A 17,841-nucleotide genomic window follows, 5' to 3' on the forward strand; every position below is an offset into this window, starting at 1 on the left:
TACCTCTTCGTAAAGTCTTTCAGGCTAAACTTGTCCCGATCATGCTCTATGGTGCTGAAATTTGGGGTCTTACAGAGGCCCCCATATTAGAGAGAACTCAAAATAATTTGTTAAGGAGGATGCTTGGGGTAAACAATTCCACTTCAGCTGCAGCCGTCAGAGCTGAATTGGGACATTTCTCACTGTACACCTATACAATCACTAGGGCGGTAGCCTACTGGCTAAAAATGACCCAGATGGATGCCAGCAGACTCCCAAAAATATGTCTAGAGGAACAGCAGATTTCAAATCCTCAAAGGTATTCCTGGCTAACCCGGCTGTCAGAAATATTGAACCGATATGGCGTAGGGTTCCCGTTGTGTGACACACTGAACCAAGTTAAACAACGGATTAAAGATATACATGGGCAAATGGACATGGCAACCCTTTCAACTAATCATTCCCTTAAACTGCTGACAGCAGTTAAAACAACTTTCACTCTGGAAAAGTATTTACATTTAGAAATGCCATCAGTGGAGAGACAGTTATTTGTTAAGTTTAGATTCGAACTTCTAGATACAAACGTTAGATTCGGCCGTTATCGGAAAATCCTGTATGACAAAAGAATATGCATATGTGGGGTAAACGTCGTGGAGGACACGGCGCATATAATATTCGAATGTAGTCTCTATCAAGAAGTAAGAAAACAATATCTGTCCCCAATTATAAATAAATTTCCCCACTGGAATATAAGCCAAAAACTAGCATTTCTGTTGAGGGCTGACTCTCCTCCCCTGGTAAGAGCGATCACTCGATATCTTAAAAAAATGACAGCAATACGAGCCAGTTATATCAAAAAACATTTTATCGATTGTAAGGAAGATGAGCTCAGTTAGAGAGGAGCTATCCTATTTGGGTTATCTAGTCTTGGCTATTGAAAATTGATATTGTAAAATTTTAACGTCATCTATCATATATTTTTAAATTGCTATTTTTGTAACCGTTTTACCTTTTTCCCTTTTTCTTTTCTGTTTTGTTTGAAAAGGCCTTCGGGCTATTCAATAAACTATACAATACAATACATGGCCCAGTTCCCAATGGACCCCAGCCTCATACCAGGCCACTGACCAGGGATTGGGGACCTCTGGACTAGAAGACTTGTGAAGTCCTTTCCAACTTTATGATTCTATAATCTATGAATGTCTGTGGAGATTCTCAGTAATCCAGGTCATAGTTGTCTCAAAGGGTTTTTTTTCAAAAGGCAACTGAACTGTTTTTTCTCTGTGGAAGGGGGGGGCAGTATGGTGAGGGTGATGGAAGGATGAAGGATTCATATTCTATTAATATATTTGCCTCAAAATACTTGTTTTTTGTTCATAGGTATGCCAACAATGTTGAGATTATGAAAATTTTGTATTGCTCCATGATGGGGTAAAAATAATTTATGATGGCTGACCCCAGTGGAAAAATAAGTGAAATCCATGCCTTGATTTGAACTACACAGGCTGTAACAGTTTTTAGAACTCTAATGTTTCTTCCTCCATGGTTTGACAGCTTCAGATAGCTTTCATGAAAAACTCAAGAACATCCATGAGGATCCAAAAATTGTGTTTAAGATAGTATCAAAAACCACCAGACCTTTGATTGTTATGGCTTATTTGCAAATGGTTGTTTTGATAGTACTTTCATTTGAATCTTACATAAGGAATAATAGGGATCTGCATCTTGGTCCTACCTTTTCTGTCATTTTTCCCAAACCATCAAAAGAAGACAAACTATTAGGAATAATATGCTTTTCTCTCCCTGGAACAGGTTCTATTACTAGTTCCAGGCAGACCTCCACTCTGAAGATGCCTCACATTTCCCACTTCCCAGCCAGCCAAACTGACTAAATTCAAATGAAGACATAACGGGATAACTTACAATCCATAGGCTGAATTCACTGCTAGGCTGGTTATTTGTTGAGGAAGCTCACCATCTACGCACATCAATTGAATAACAAGTTCTGCTTGATAACCAGGGGGCATTCTTACAGCATGAGTCTTCACACTAAGAAGAAGAGGCGAAACAATTATCAAAATGATCTGATTACCCAATTGGAAATCACTTGCATTGATAAGAAAACTGGCTGCGAGAAAATATAGTCAAAACACTGCTGTATAGTTTCTAAGGAGAAGAGCAGGTGACAATCATAGAGTGTGTATAAATGTGTAAATAGTATAGATTGACATTTTCTTCCTCTCAGCTGCTTGCCTGATCCCAATTGTTTCCAATAGTAACTTCTGTGTAAAACAAATCAGTGTTATCTCAATATTAGGTCTCTCTTGATTCTTGAAGCAAGGGTAATTAAAATTTTGTGATGCTTTTTCATCCAAAGCAAGAATGCAATCTTACAGTAGCTCCCTGATTAGAAATGTTAAAGAGCTATTGGAATAAACCTAGCTCACCCTTCTATTGTGGAACAAAGCAAGATTAAACTTCTTCTATCTCCCTACTTTTTATCATCACCTGATACATTTCATGGTGTTGAACTGAAGAGCAGGACACTCTTCACTTTGTAACAATCAGAATAATTATTTAATGCTGCTTATGGTGGCTTAACTGTATGGCACTAAATACAGATAAAGAAATTCAGTTTTTCTCAATAAAACTCAGTCACTGCAATAGAATGGAAGAATAATAGTGTTTTATTGCTATAAATTGTAAATGTTTTATTAATACAGGGTCTAAAAATATAACATGACAAAATTCTATGACTATAAGAGAAGATGCTAAGTTGTCTCCTGCCTCTATCCTTATCCCATTCTGGATCTATCCCAATTTTGTTAATTTCATTTCATTTCTCTAAACTATCCAAATTCTTTGGAAATTTTGTTTCTGTTTTCTGAAGATTAGCTATTCTCCTCATTTTATATACTGAATATTTTATAAGTATCCTCTTGGTCACTTTGTTCATGTTATTTATATGGACATCAAAGGATATTTGGCCAACAACCAACCCCATGGTATCCAACAGTGCTACTGATAACTACACAGTTTATATGTTAGCTACAAATTAAACTAATAATCATCTAACCCATGTCTAACTAATTTGCCAATCAAAATGTCATGAATTCTGTAATTCTGGAAAACATCAGTACTGAAATCTACTTTGGGCTCCAGTCCAGAGTAACCGGTCATGCATTTCTTCTTCAGAAATTGAGAAGCTGGGCTTCATCAGTATGTGAGAATCTAGCATAAGTGAGAAGCCATCAAAGTCTCTTTAGGAGGAGGAAGAAGGGCTGATGGAGTAAGACTGGTTTGGAGAACACAGTTTGCCCTTCCTCTTTCCTCCCCAGACTCAAGCATTCTTTTTCTTTTGGGACATTCAGCATTCAAACACCTTCTACTCTGATATTCACTGTCAACATAACATTAGTCCTCAAGGGAACCTTTGATCCTTGAAACTCATCTCAGCACAGCTGATTTAGTAGCTACCAATAACCATGTACTGCAATAGATTCCTATCACATCTAGACTGGCACACCCAGTTCCTATCACATCTAGACTGGGTGTGCCAGTCTAGATGTGATAGGAATCTATTGCAGTACATGGTTATTGGTAGCTACTAAATCAGATGTGCTGAGATGAGTTTCAAATGAGAGGAATGATTTCTACAGTCTTTCTTAATAAAGAAATAGTACAATGGTGAGCAACTACACTTATTTGAACTATCTGTAACAATTTTTTAGTACAAAAACAGAAAATAACTCATGAGATACTATTTATATAGAGGTATCAATATGCATGATACTTCACAATCTTAGCAGAAAAGATATAAATGTTGAAGAAATTTTGTTAGAAATGTTGAAAAAGAACAGAGAACAAAAAAAATTAAATCAATCTATGTTCTTTACCTGATTAATGGACTAAAATCCATTGTTCGCTCAGATGGAGTATTGCAATTGCCTGAGAGGTCTTTTAAAGATGAAAAATCGGAAGAGGCATCAGCAAATGGAGTCATGATTTCTGCTTCAGGACTAATGGTATCTTCTATCTCACTCTGGAGCTGTACCTCTAAAGACTTTTTAAAAATTAAAACTCAGATTAGATTTAGAAATATAGTTAAGAGATTGAATATGTGAAGCCAATCCGCTTTCACAGTATTCCAGAATGTTAGCTACATGCCAGGAAACTGCAAACTTCCCAAACCAGGCTAAGTATGAAGGAATCCATTAAAATTATGACTGTCAATTGTAAAGCAGAATTCAAAAACAAAGCAGAGGAAGAAGGTATCCTAAAGTGCATTCCTACTGTACCATATTAGTCTTGTGGTCTAGATTCCTGGAAACAGAAACAGAGAATATATTTTTCTGTTCTCATCTAAACATGAAGGTGATTCCAGCTCCTTGTAGAGATTTCTATGACCAATAGGAACCTAGACATTAAGGAAGAGTAAATACCTTCCCAGAATTTGTTTCCTAATCTATTTTATGATCATGTGGAATGAATACCTGCAAAGTAGACTTGCAAATTTCTGCAAACATATGTAAGTAGTTAATTAAATGATGCTGTGGCCTCCCACTCACAGTGCCTGGAGGCTGTTAGGGGCTGGATGGGGAGCAATGGGTTGAAACTGAATCCTGGTAAGACCAAGTGGTTCTGAATTTGGGGTTCTTTGGTCCATGGTTATATAAATTTTCTAAATAAATAATAAGTCTCAGTAGATCACTAAAAAGTGTGAGCTATGGTATCCAAGGCATCCCTTTCCCTTTCAAGGGCTTAGACTCTAAAACCTATTTATTTCCTTTAGACATGTTGGGATCAAGATGGCGGACCAGGACTTGTGCTGATTTAAAGGACTGCTAGGTCTCCCTGTGGAGAAAGGCATAGGCTGTCAAACTTCCAACTTTTTCTGGAGCTGTTTGTGAGGAACTCCACAGGACCGTTGAGAAGTAATTGAGTTAAAGAAAATTCATAAACTACAAATTCAAAACTGCAAATTCTCTTGATTTAAAAGCATGAGTTATGAGGAGGAAAAATGGTTACAAGTTCTTCTGAGACCAATAGAAGAGAATATTTGAAGCTCGGGGATGAATTGTGGGGATGAATAGTGCTCTCTGAGCTTGGTGGTTTTCTTGCACATATATTCTCCTATGCCTGCACCAGCAGTAATGATGCTACTTAGTTTGATAATGAAACATCTACAAGAAAACCACCAAGCTCAGAGAGCACCAAGGACTACACAGTTCTTCAGAGAGAAAGATCCAGAAGAATAAAAACTGACTTTCAGAATGGGAGCATTCAATAAAATGCTTTGTTTTAACAGACTCAGTTTGTAGTTGGAAAATATCATTTTTGTAGCATCAAAATAACCTGCTGGTTCAAAAAAGTCTGTTTTGACATTCTTCCCATGCAAATCATCCTCAAAAGTATGCTTATTACAGCTTCCATTGAATGCTTAAAATATATAGGAAAGCCATAATAGCTAGCTGCATATTGTTTTTGAATTTGTTACTTTCAACTGTAACGACTGCATGGTAAGCATATTAATGTTTATTGGTAACTATAATTGATTAAAGGGAAACTTTTGATATATTAATGTAAGCAAATCAGTGTATAAGCAACACTCATACAAACTTACCGATATTTCAGTATTAACTTCATGTTTGCTGAATCTATAAACAATAACATATGCAGAGACACCTGCTATGCAAAGTATTCTACTTTCAGGACACCAGTACATTAAATGGATTGCACAAGGATCCTCTTCTATCATATCTGCTGATGGCTTGCCTTCCAACTTCCGTTTTTCAAATATTTTTGAAGTTTTTAACTTGTACAGCATTTGCAGTGTGACTAGAAAAAATTGAAATGATCTATTATATTACTTTGCTGTTAAAACGGAAAGTGGAAAGAAATTGTATTGTTACAATCTGTATTTTCTATTATCTTCACTGTTTTGGGATTCTTATTATTTGGGGCCCTCTGATCGAAAGCACAGGCACACTGTAAAAAGTCTAAAGCCCTGGTATTTAGTGCTTACCAAAAAAAGCTTAAAAAGAGAAGGACAAAGTTCAGTGCTAAACATCCTGTACTGTCAAAAGAATACTGAACCTTCCCTTATATTTTTCAGATATTATCTTGTAGCATATAATCAGCAATCTGTTTCTGATGGGCAGCAGATGAATTGAGCAGCAGGGAAAGGGAAAGAGATTCCTTATGACTCAAGGGGCTTCACTTTGTGCAGCCCCCTGTCTTAAATGGAAGAACAGACTACATTATATAGACTACATTATACATTATATGTATCGTACTCCAGTCTTCTTTCAATCATTTCAATTGTTCATTAATCATTTGAATACACAATTAACAGAAGTGGAAGCCTCTTAATGATCAACTGCAGAATCAGAAAAACGATCACATGAAGAACAAACCATACTAGAAATCTAACTAGTGTTAGATTTCTAGTCCCTTTGAACGCATACAGTTTTGACTCTTACTCATTCCTACTCATTCACATTCTGCTACTATTTTTCTCTTTCAAATAATATTTTAAAACTTGTCAGGAATTCATTACGCTGTACCAATTTCAATGTATTTTGAATAACAGATTCAATAACTGCAATCAATTCACTCCTTTTCAAATCTGTAACATGCATTTATAATGCAGAAATAAATGTAAAAACTTACTGGCAGAAGCATCCCAAAATTTTACTGATCCATCTGCATGACTTAAAAGAATATAGTAAAGGCCAATTAAAACAAGGTAGAATAACATTATAATCATCATATACTTCTATCAAGACTGAACTTGGTTTCAATTCCTTTGATATAAGAGCACAGGTGACAAATCTCAATTGCCATCTATAATCACTGGGGACATTTGAACTTTTCAGCAGCAGTTTTCTTCTTTCATTGCCTGTCAGAATCATGAAGGAAGTCCTAGTTTTGTTAAGGAATGAAGGGTATCAGGACTTAATTAATGGGGATGCAATTCATTTATCTTCTCTGTAGTTTCTCATAAGATGGATGAGAGATACTAGAAGTGGCTGCATAACTCATCTGAAATGTACTGTAGAAGAGAGATTTCTTACACTAACTAAAATTAAATAGAAGTATGATAAAGAGCAGCCAGGTTGTGGGTGGGTGAAGAAAGCTCCAGCTACTTTAATGGATTCTGTCCTCAAGTGGCTTTTTCAAACATTGGTTGCATGCTGTCTTTGTAAATGATTTTTGCTGTAACCTACTGAAAGCCAATATTTATTTATTTATTATTAGAGTTTTATCCTGCCTTTGTTACTTTATAAAAAGCTCAAGGTGTCAAACATAAGGAATTCTCCTTCTTCTTTCTTTTTTCCCCATAACAACAACCCTGCATAGAGATGAGTATCTCCACAAGCAGATTTTTCCCCTCTATTAACAAAAACAGACTTAACCAGAAAGAGCATTCCAAAGCTACCTCCCTCTTCTTCAGAACTAAGACTTAATTTCAAATAGGTAAGTCTCCTGTTCTTGAAAAGATGCATGTGGCATGAGGGTAACAAAAGCTGGTAACCTGATAGACATGTTATTAAAAAGTGTAAAGTGAAAGCCTCAATTTATCAAACTCATTAGAGAGTGGAATTCAATATCCATAGGCCCATCTAATATTGTAATGATCATGACATATGGAGAACATAATTTAGACTGTAAGAGGAAATAAAGGCTGAATACAAATTTTAAAGTGATAGATCAGGTTTATGAAACTAAGAAAAGCGAGAAGTATGTAATATATTAGATTGAAGGTTTCTAACATTTTCATGCAGTGGAATAAATAATTATATACAGGGAAGAAAAAGTGCGGGTTGAAATATGAATAAAAGAGCTAACACATATATTAAAAAGTATAAATGTATAAAAAAGGTATAAATTCATGTCATATAGATTGTTTTAGATGTGCATAGATATAGAAATCCATAGGTTAATGATAGTTCCATGTTAGCGTTACAGTGAAGTAATAATTCTGCATAATTAATAGTGATAAAACTGTACAATGCTGTGAATTAATACAACACTGGAGGAATCTTATTTTGTTACAATGAATAGCTACATTTGGAGACCCAAGCATTAATTAGAACTGTTCTTGTTTAGTGACTATCTGCTTAAAAGAAAAGAGAATGTGGAAGCTGCTTGGAACAAAGGTAAGAATTATATTATAAAGTGTCAGAGAAGTGTAAAAATATTATATGGCAATAACAAGTATGAAAAAGGATATTTGATGGGATGATATAAAAGAAGAGATGCAGGATGACAGAGAAATATGGTACATCATTCTAGCATGCAAGGATATTGAGAAGGAAGTCACAAATGCTGTAAGAATGTTGAAAAATTGTGAAGTATAGAAGGTGCAAAATATGGACATTATTTACTTATGGAGTTCCTATGTGACCTATTTATTGTGTATGTGAAAGTTATATCTACTATATGCCTTTTCTAAGCACTGAATTACATTTTTTGGGATAGAGCTCAGTGTTCAACTCTGTCAAGATCCTTCTGGATCTTGAGCCTATCTTCTAAAATGTTGGCTATTTCCCCCAGGTTGGTATTGTCTGCAAATTTGAGGAGTTCGCTTTCTATCCCCTCATCTAAATCATTTATGAAGATGTTGAAGAGTACTGGGCCCAAGACTAAACCCACTGCATGCTTTCCTCCATGTAGATACAGTTTCACTGAGGATTACATGCTGAGTGCATTTGGTCAACCAATTATAAATTCATCTGGTGGTAATGCTTTTTCTATCTTACCAAGAAGTAGGTTGTGATCTACTTTGTCAAGTGCCTTACTGAAGTCCAAGTATACTATGTCTACAGCATTTCACTGTTCCACTAATTTAGTCATTTTGCCAAAGAATGCAATAAGATTTGTCTGGCATTCTGTTTTTGACAAACACATGTTAGCTTCTAAGTAAGTTTATCAAATATGCCTAGGAAAATAGCAGAATTCTGGTTAAAAAGGATCTTGCAAGACTCAAAGCACTTCTCCCCATCCTTGCCTTCAGAAACATAGAATCATATGGTTGGAAGGGACCTTGGCGGTCTTCTATTCCAACCCCGTGCCAAGGCAGGAGATCTTATACCAGCCCAGACAAATGGATATCCAATCTTTTCTTGATAACCTCCAGCATTGGAACATCCACAATTGTGGGAGGCAAGCTGTTCCATTGGTTAATTGCTCTCACTGTCAGGAAATTTCTCCTTAGTTCCAGGTTGGCTCTCTCTTTAACAAGCTTCTACCCATTCTTGCCCTGCCCTCAGGTCTTTGGAAAATAAGCCAACACCTTCTCAGTGTCATCCCTCAAGTACTGTAAAACAGCTATCCTTCCACCCCATAATGGTTAGGGTAGAAATACCTAGTTCCCTTAACTGTTTATCATATGTAGGGAGGGCCCATTCTGAGGAGCTTTCCATCACCTTTGCATTCAGATTTCTGTTATCAGATTATTATCTAGACTGTGGCCTTCCTCCTGTCTTCCAAGGTTATTCTCACATCCCATTACATCTAGTTAGAGGCTGACCGGAAGAGTCTAGATCAGAGGTTTCAAACTCGCAGGCCGCAGGCCAGATGTGTCATGCAACATGGGATGGGTGAGGAAGACAAGAATAGAGAACCATGGGTCCTATTGGTATTCTTGGATATCAAAAACAACAATTCATTCAATTTTTTTTCCTCAGATGAAGACATTGATACCTTTAAAATTCTCATACAGTGATGGAGAGAACATCAGAGCTGATGTGAACAATTTACTGAGTGCAAATTCTGAAAAATTATCATAGAAAGTTATCTAAAGTTCTAAACTTTCCATGAGGGACATAGTGTTGTAAAATTAATTTTATCCTAAGGAGAAATATAATATAAATATAATACATTTTTCTCCATGGCTACCACAGTGTTTGAAGAATTCTGAGCTTATCTCACATGGACTTCTATTTTCTTGAATCTACTTCTAGTTTCACGCTCAGTTTTTCCTTACAACAGAGTAAGGGGAACAACAATCCTATTAATAGCTAAGTCACCCAGTTCTCTGTTGGAAAATCACTTATATTTCAAAGGCAAATTGGAAATTGGCTGTCTAGATATTAGTTTGTTTATTAACTGGACTTTTCAATCATGCCTTTTGATTTGGAGTAATTTTTTACTCTTTTACTTGTACTTTTATATTTGGTGTTATTCACCTTAAAGACACACAGTAAAGAAAGATGGAGTAAAATTCTAAGCAATAAATAACAAACCTACAACTATTTGCAACAACCAGTATCTTATAACAGCACTTTCCTTACCCTGTAATAATAATCTCAGGATATGTTTGTGATCCTAGGTTCCATACTCCACCAGTGATAGGCCACTCCTAAAAAAAGAAAAATATTTATTGATCTATCTATCTATCTATCTATCTATCTATCTATCTATCTATTTCTGCATTAGCATGTTTTTGCCACTTCATTATAGGTTCAATGACAATGTAATATTCACAAATTATTGTTTGTATTTACATGGTACACAAAAGCTTAAGAAAAACACTTAATAGTTAATAACTAAGCTATGTTTTATATTATGTTTAACCATGGTAGTTCCCCCCCCTTTTTTTTTTGGTGTATGAGTAAAATAGAATACAATTTATCTAAGGAAATCAACTGTATTTAAAGCAAAAATAAATGTTTAACTCTCACTCTGCAAGCTTATGAATCTGATCCAATATTAAGAAACCTGTAATTCCATTTGTGTGATTGTATATATATTTCAGATAGAATTCAGAACTCAGGCACCCTTAACTACATGCAGAGATGTATTCCAACTAACAGATTCAGTCTGGACTCTGAATCAATCTTTTAGAAAACAGCCAGATTCATTTTTATTATTATTATATTATATTATTATATATTATTCACAGCTGCTTGCTTCCCATTTGAATCAACTTCAACCCCTGAATTAGAAATCCTTGCCTCCTGTTTATGGTAGCTGAATATCAACAATAATTTGTTTCTACATAAAATATGACAAAGGTAGGCAAATTTGGGGTTTGGGGTACATTTGACATTTTTTAAACTGCTGTGGGTTCAAAAATAAGGCCGATTAATAATAACCTGACAAGATAACAAGAGGTTGGAAGTGACATCTCTACTCGCCATCTCTATTTCTATTCTTGTCTCTTAGAAAAAGAGCAAGGGCTTCTCAGAAACAAGGGATGGGGATACAGGGAGAGGGAGAAAGAGGGTAGGAATCTGCACAAAGGGACAGGACAGACCCAACATAAGAGTTTGTTAAGACACAGTACCCCTACCACAATATCATAAATACTATAGGCAAAGAACTATGAAGCATAACCATGAACCCTAGTAATTAGTGCTGTTTCAATAACACTTTCCCTTTTTTATTCTTTACCTTATTGCTATATCCTTGCTTTTTATGTTTTGCACCTACAGAATATAGCACAGGAATCAAATCTGGAGGGCAGTCAGCAAAGTATTCTGTGCAGGTAACAGGTGAATCGTGAATATCCATAGGATAAGGATTTTCAAAAATGGGAAAACTAAGTGAGAAAAACATGTATTAGCATACCCTTTAAAGACAAATTTACTTAATACATTAATTATTTGAAAAGAAACATATTACTAAGTATACACACACACAAAAATTTTTAATAATTCTTGACACAAATGTAGACAGTGAGATAAAAATTAAGACTATTTGTATGCCAATTAGATTAAAGATGAGTACATACTAAAAACTTAAATGTTCTTTATTGGGGCTTATATACCACTCCAAACCAGAGAGACTCTGAGCAGCCTACATTCCTTCTAATACTAAGAAGATGAAAAGAATAACACAATTTAATAAAGGGCAAACCAATAATAATAGAAAAGCAATAATTGAGAACAATTATAAAGAAGAATGCAATGACCAAGGAACAATAAACATCCAAACACAGTCCAGGATGGAGATCCCAAGTTCTACTGGATTTCTTCCCAGGCTTTTATAGCTCTCCTAACTCAACCAGATAAATGGGACTCAAATCCTTTCTCTTCATCTCTTAGAGAATCATGGTTTTTATGATTCTCTTCAGTTATTTGGTTGTCTTAGCTGTCTCACTGAGTTAGTGAATATGGCATTTTAGATTGCAGATGCCACTTCTACAGAATCTTACAACAGAGTAAGATTAAATCAGTTCATCTCTTGCTGTGGCATCACTCAATGAAAGATAATCAATCTGATGGAGATAGAATGTCCATTCTATCAAGGATTGACTCAAGGATTTCAAGGCACCTGGAAGATGAAAATGTCAGGAAGAAGGGCTCCACAGTATTTGTTTTTCCAATAAGATGCTTCATTAGCAAGCAAGATTCGACATTATAACCCAGACACACCTTTACCACTTTGGTACAAATTAGGCCCTTGGCTATGCTGGTTTTTTAGTCTAAAGGGAATTGTTTTAGAAAGAGGACATTGTACTTAATCTTGTCAACAACTGGAAAGATTTGCTTCAGATTAAATGGGCAAGGGAAAAAAAGTATAAAATAAATCAACATCTGTATAATTATGATCCTAATGTTCATTTGTTGGGGTGATGAAAGTTTAACTGACGTACAAGTGGCAAATGGTGCAGACAAGCCTCACCCTAACGTGTCGCACTCTATCCAATTTAAAAAGTCATCTGGAAAGCATTTACTCTCTCTTATGAAGTCAAGTACCTTGGCTTTTTTCAGCAGCTCCTTAAAACAGACACTCTTTTTTTTTACAGTCTCACAGAATGGTCTGGGAAAAGGTGGGCTGCTTTAATGAATAGCATTTCCAAATATCCTCAATCATGGTGGAATCTAATAAAAAATACAACTCTGAGCTACTTCATGTATTGCAAAGAAGCAACAAAAGATAAATAATCAGTGAACTAGAATAGGGGTCCCCAACCTTTTGGATCTCAGGGACCACTAAATTCATAATTTTAAGTCCCACGGACTACTAATATGATCTGTCTAATGACTGGCTGGGTGGTCGTGGCTAGGTGGTCATGTGACTGGGTGGGCATGGCCAACTCAATATCACTCATGTCGAGGGGCACCTCGCCGGCCTCTACCTGCCCCTCCCCTCCCAGCCACTCCTCGCCTGCCCACCTGGACTCCTTAGGCCCCCTACAGAAAGCAGTTGTTGGAGCTAAGCAGCCACCATGAGAAAGAGTTGGCAAAACAGCTGGCTCAGTTCAAATTGGATCTGGCCGAGAAGGAAGCACCTCACTGAGAACTATGAGCATAGGCTTTCCAAGCAGAGGGAAATCCTGTGGGAGTGCAAGGCCAGGTGCCAGCGCCTGGAGGCTCAGTGGGCTGAGATGGCCAGCCAGTTCCAGACTATGATGCAGTCCCACTGGAACAAGGCCCTCCGGCTCTTTGCCACCAGCAGCACTTCCCTCCAGCCTTTGCCCAAAGCTCCGCACCAGGAGGCTGAAGCAGACCCCAAGTCAGAATTTCTGCCCCACTCCGACCCACACAAAAAAACCCAGAAGCGGGAGACTCTCTGCAGCAACACAAACGTCCATTGCACATATCCCACCCAGGGAGTGTAGTTTAAAGATCCCTAATTTAGTGCAATATAAAAAATGCAAATAATTTGGTGACTGCTGAACTAACTGGTTAACCCTTTCTCTCAATGTTTGATTAGATCTTTGATTAGATGGACTAATCAAATAATATTGTGCATTGATTCCATTTCCTTTTCTTTGTACTAAGAAACAATGCAAAAAGAAGATGTGAAAAGGTTCCCAATAACTCTCCTTCCAATTATGTTTTATGAAAAGGCATTTTGAATAAAGACCTTTTTCTAGAATGTTTATGCTTGCTTGATGAACTAAGCTGCCTCCTCTAAAAAAATTATGAGTCTTTTGACCTTGTCACCAAGTTATCATGGAGAAAAAGGAATAATCTTTGACTGTGTTTGAATATGGCACAATGTAGATACTTTTCTCTTCTTGCTTTACTTTAGTACCAATAGAAGAAAATATATGTAGCTCAAGCTTGAATGGTAGAGTCCTTGGTGCTCTCTGAGCTTGGTTGCTTGCTTCTAGATTTTCCTGTAAGATGCAGTATGCAGTACAACACTAAATATGCTACTTATTTTGCTAACAAAACATCTGCAAGCAAACAACCAAACTTAGAGAACATCAAAAACTCCACAATTGTATTTTAGTATACAATTATATGAACTGTATTGTTGAGACATTGTTGATTGTTTGGGTTAGGGTTAGGGTTCGCAAAGTATTTGCTTTAGGCAAATTGATCAGTGGATTCCATTAGTGAGACTTTGAAACAGGTGATTCTGAAATAACTTTTTTAAAAATAAGGCATGGTGATTAAAATCAGTGAATACAGAAAAATAGGGGAATGGAGAAGCATCTTTTAAAGCTATAATCTTTATTAGATAATTTACTAGAATCCATAATTTTGGAAGGATATGTTTAACAAAGAAACAGACAGCTAAGATACCTAACATATTAATCCTAGTATCAATGAATAGTCAAGTTGTTTGTTTTGAAAACATTTTGGCTTTGGTTTGTGATATTAGTTTATATTTCCAATTCAACAACCAATCTATGCTTCTCTCCCACGAATTATTGTTAGCACCATATGGAATTATACTTACTGGCTTTGAGTCAGGTCAACAACAATTAGATCTTTTTCCAATAGTACAACTACAGCATAGGGTTCTTGAATTTCTATATACAAATAAAAATATAAACATAAATATTAATGAATTAGATATTAAATAAGGACCATTTAACCATTGTTCTGAACAAATACAGAATTTATATATAATCCTAATATAGAATTTTCCAAACCCAGAAGTTCAGTTTCGATAGATTATATTAGATTTTCCTAGAACACTGAAAGAGATATTCATGTTATTCTGATGGTAGGTTTGGTGTCTCCTCATGTGAGATTAAGCATAAATATTGTTCCAATAAACATGCAGTATTAGATAGAATAATACTTCCACATAATTTTTTCTCAAACCCTTATTCCAATTTATAGCAAATATACTGCCGGGAAGGGGGGGGGGGCGTACACAAGTCTATTGAGTAACACTTAACTTTTAATTAATGTTATGTGTAAATCTTCTGTTTGCATATTCTTATGGAAAAGGCATGATAATCAATTTACGCAGAACAGAGTCTGAAAAATGCTTAAAAGACTGAAAAAAGTTAAATGAGAGATTTCTCATGCTACTTCAGTTTATCTTGTTCTGCTATGACCATGACTGCACAACCCTGGCTCAAAGAACGTGATGCCAGATCCATTGTGCTGCAAACCAGAGTATTCTCAAATTTATTATCCCCTGGTGGCAACCAGTATTTTAAAATCTTTCCATTTTTGATAAGTAACTAGATCCACTATCATAAAAAATGTTGAGGGCAACTCAATCACACCACAATCTAATCACCAGAATCAAGGCACAACAACCCCTGGACCAGTTCTTGTGGGCCCAGATGGATGACTTCCAAGAAACACCATATTCCCACCATAACCCCATTCACGGTGGAGGGAGTGATCTTGAAACAGAAAGATTGTAGTTCCCAACCTTTGAGATAAGAGTTTTGCAGTTTTGCCACGATAACCAGACACTGGGGCATGGGGGAGTGTTCAAAAAGCTACATAGAACATTAAAAGAAGCTTAAGACGGCAGCAGACATCAAGGACTACATGGCATATTGCAGAAGGGCCAAATCCTACTATCTGAAGCTGTTACAATCCATCTTTACACGCACCCATCCCTCACCCATGTCATACACTCTCTCTGGATTACTGATTTACCCCCGGTCAATGATTATATACTAAATTTGGAGGATCTTTTTACCAAGATGTCTCTCTTCAACCCTTGGAAGTAGTGGTGGGTTGTTCCCGGTTCGCACTGGTTTGCATGAACCGGTAGTAAAAATTTGTAGTAGTTCAGAGAACCAGTAATAACGGCTGGCCATACTCCCGAACCGGTCCCTGGCCCGGTCGCCACTCGCTTACCCCACCCACCTCATCAGAGGCTTTTTAAAAAAAAACTTTTAAAAACATTTTTTCTACAACCTCTTCGGACGAAAAAATGCTTTTAAAAGTAAAAAAAAAAAGCCTCTGATGATCGCGTGGTTCAGCTGGGATCGTCAAAGACTTTTAAAAGCATTTTTTTCTGCAACCTCTTCGGCCGAAAAGGTTGTAGGGGAAAAAAATGCCTTTAAAAGCCTCTGGCGATTCTAGCTGAGTTGCCTGATTGTCAGAGGCTTTTAAAAGCATTTTTTCTGCAAGCTCTTAAGGTTGTAGAAAAAATGCTTTTAAAAGTAAAAAAAAAAAAAAAGTTGGCCATGCCCACCCAGTCACATTACCCACCACCAAGCCACACCCACAAAATAAACCACACCCACAGAACCAGTAGTAAAAAATTTTAGAACCCACCCCTGCTTGGAAGAGATTGTCCACTGCCAAAGAAACAGCTCAACTTTTTTCAGTCGTATTTTTCACTATAGAGGCATGGTGTACAGACTAATTTCCAACATGAGCAATCAATTTCAATCCTAGTTTTGGAGAGCACTGTTCCAACTTTTGAATGTTCAAGTAAACAGCCCATCACCTAGCCACGAATGGTGAGGTGAAGAAAACTAACCTAGTGCATCTACAGCCATCACTGCTTCCACTAGCAGAGTTTTCATATAATAACTCTCTCCACATATCAATTACAGTAACCCCCTTTCAAGCTTTGTACAGGACACACCCAAGAGCTTTACCAGACAACCCTAAGGAGGAGAGCTCTGTCCCAGGAACTGTGGATTTTTATAAGAAGAAATTGCTGCACAAACCCTATTGAAACAGCAACGAGAACAGGCAAAGTAGTTCTATGAGAAATCTGTGGATGCCCATTGACAGGAAGGGCCACTGATAGCTGAAGGAGATAAATTCTGGCTCTTTACCAAGTTTTTGATCTCAATAAGACCATAAAATAAACTATTTGTTGGGTTCTTCAAGATTATCTGACAAGTCAACCATTGTAGTTTTTTGGTTGCAATTCCTCCCCCATGAACCTGCATTTAGTCTTTCACCATTTGTTGCTATTTAGAGAAAAGCTCCCTAACACTCTGCGCTCCCAGCAATCGCCCCATCACCAGTGATTCTTTCTTTCCTCTACTTTAAATTAGTTCTTCTTAGTTTTTATTTCTGTTTCAAAATACCTAATATAGGTAGACCTCGAATTATGACCACAATTGAGCCCAAAATTTCTGTTGCTAAGTGAAACATCTAAGTGAATTTTGTCCCATTTTACAACTTTTCTTGCCACAGTTGCTAAGTGAATCACTGCAGTTATTAAGTTAGTAACATGGCTGTAAAATGAATCTGGCTTCCCCATTGACTTTGCTTCTAAGAAGGTCGCAAAAGATGATCACATGACCTTGGGACACTGCAACTGTCATAAATATGAGCCGATTGCCAAGCATCAAAATTTTAATCATGTGACTATGGGGATGCTACAATAGTTGTAAGTGTGAAAAACGGTCATAAGTCATTTTTTTCAAAGTTGTATCTTTGAACGGTCACTAAATGAATTGTTGTAAGTCATGGATTACCTGTAATATTAAAAAATACAGAGAGCCAGTACCTTAATTGGCTCAACTGAATTTTTATAATTATTGCCAGCTTTCCCATTTTTTAGAACCCTTAATCAGCCCCTTCCTGCTTCACTGTTTTCTTTCCTGGCTTTTAAACATCTATTTCATGAAGAGTTTAAAAAACAAAAAACAAAGTTTGAAACTGTTACAAAATTTCAGTTGGCCTAGTAAAAGGATTATGGAATTTTTCATGGCAATGTCATGCAATATAGATT

At 36.5% G+C, this 17,841-nt stretch overlaps 1 protein-coding gene across 4 annotated transcripts in view; it reads right to left on the reverse strand.

The window, feature by feature from the left end:
- The window catches only part of STXBP5L (syntaxin binding protein 5L), an 84,067-nt gene that overhangs the window by 23,315 nt on the left and 42,911 nt on the right, over positions 1-17,841 (reverse strand). For all 4 annotated transcript variants that reach the window (XR_015732762.1, XR_004590156.3, XM_034411125.3 and 1 more), the window contains exons 11-17: positions 14,626-14,698; positions 11,380-11,527; positions 10,278-10,345; positions 6,652-6,692; positions 5,603-5,817; positions 3,876-4,042; positions 1,903-2,028 (exon numbers count right to left, since the gene is read on the reverse strand). Coding sequence is in view for 2 of the 4 variants with exons in the window: in XM_034411125.3 (XP_034267016.1) it covers positions 1,903-2,028; positions 3,876-4,042; positions 5,603-5,817; positions 6,652-6,692; positions 10,278-10,345; positions 11,380-11,527; positions 14,626-14,698 (838 nt within the window). In the remaining 2 variants the exon portion in view is untranslated. The remainder of the gene's footprint in view (positions 1-1,902; positions 2,029-3,875; positions 4,043-5,602; positions 5,818-6,651; positions 6,693-10,277; positions 10,346-11,379; positions 11,528-14,625; positions 14,699-17,841) is intronic.

This window comes from Pantherophis guttatus, chromosome 2, assembly GCF_059756535.1.
Source record: "Pantherophis guttatus breed Tessera chromosome 2, ASM5975653v1, whole genome shotgun sequence".
Classification (NCBI taxonomy): Eukaryota; Metazoa; Chordata; class Lepidosauria; order Squamata; family Colubridae; genus Pantherophis; species Pantherophis guttatus.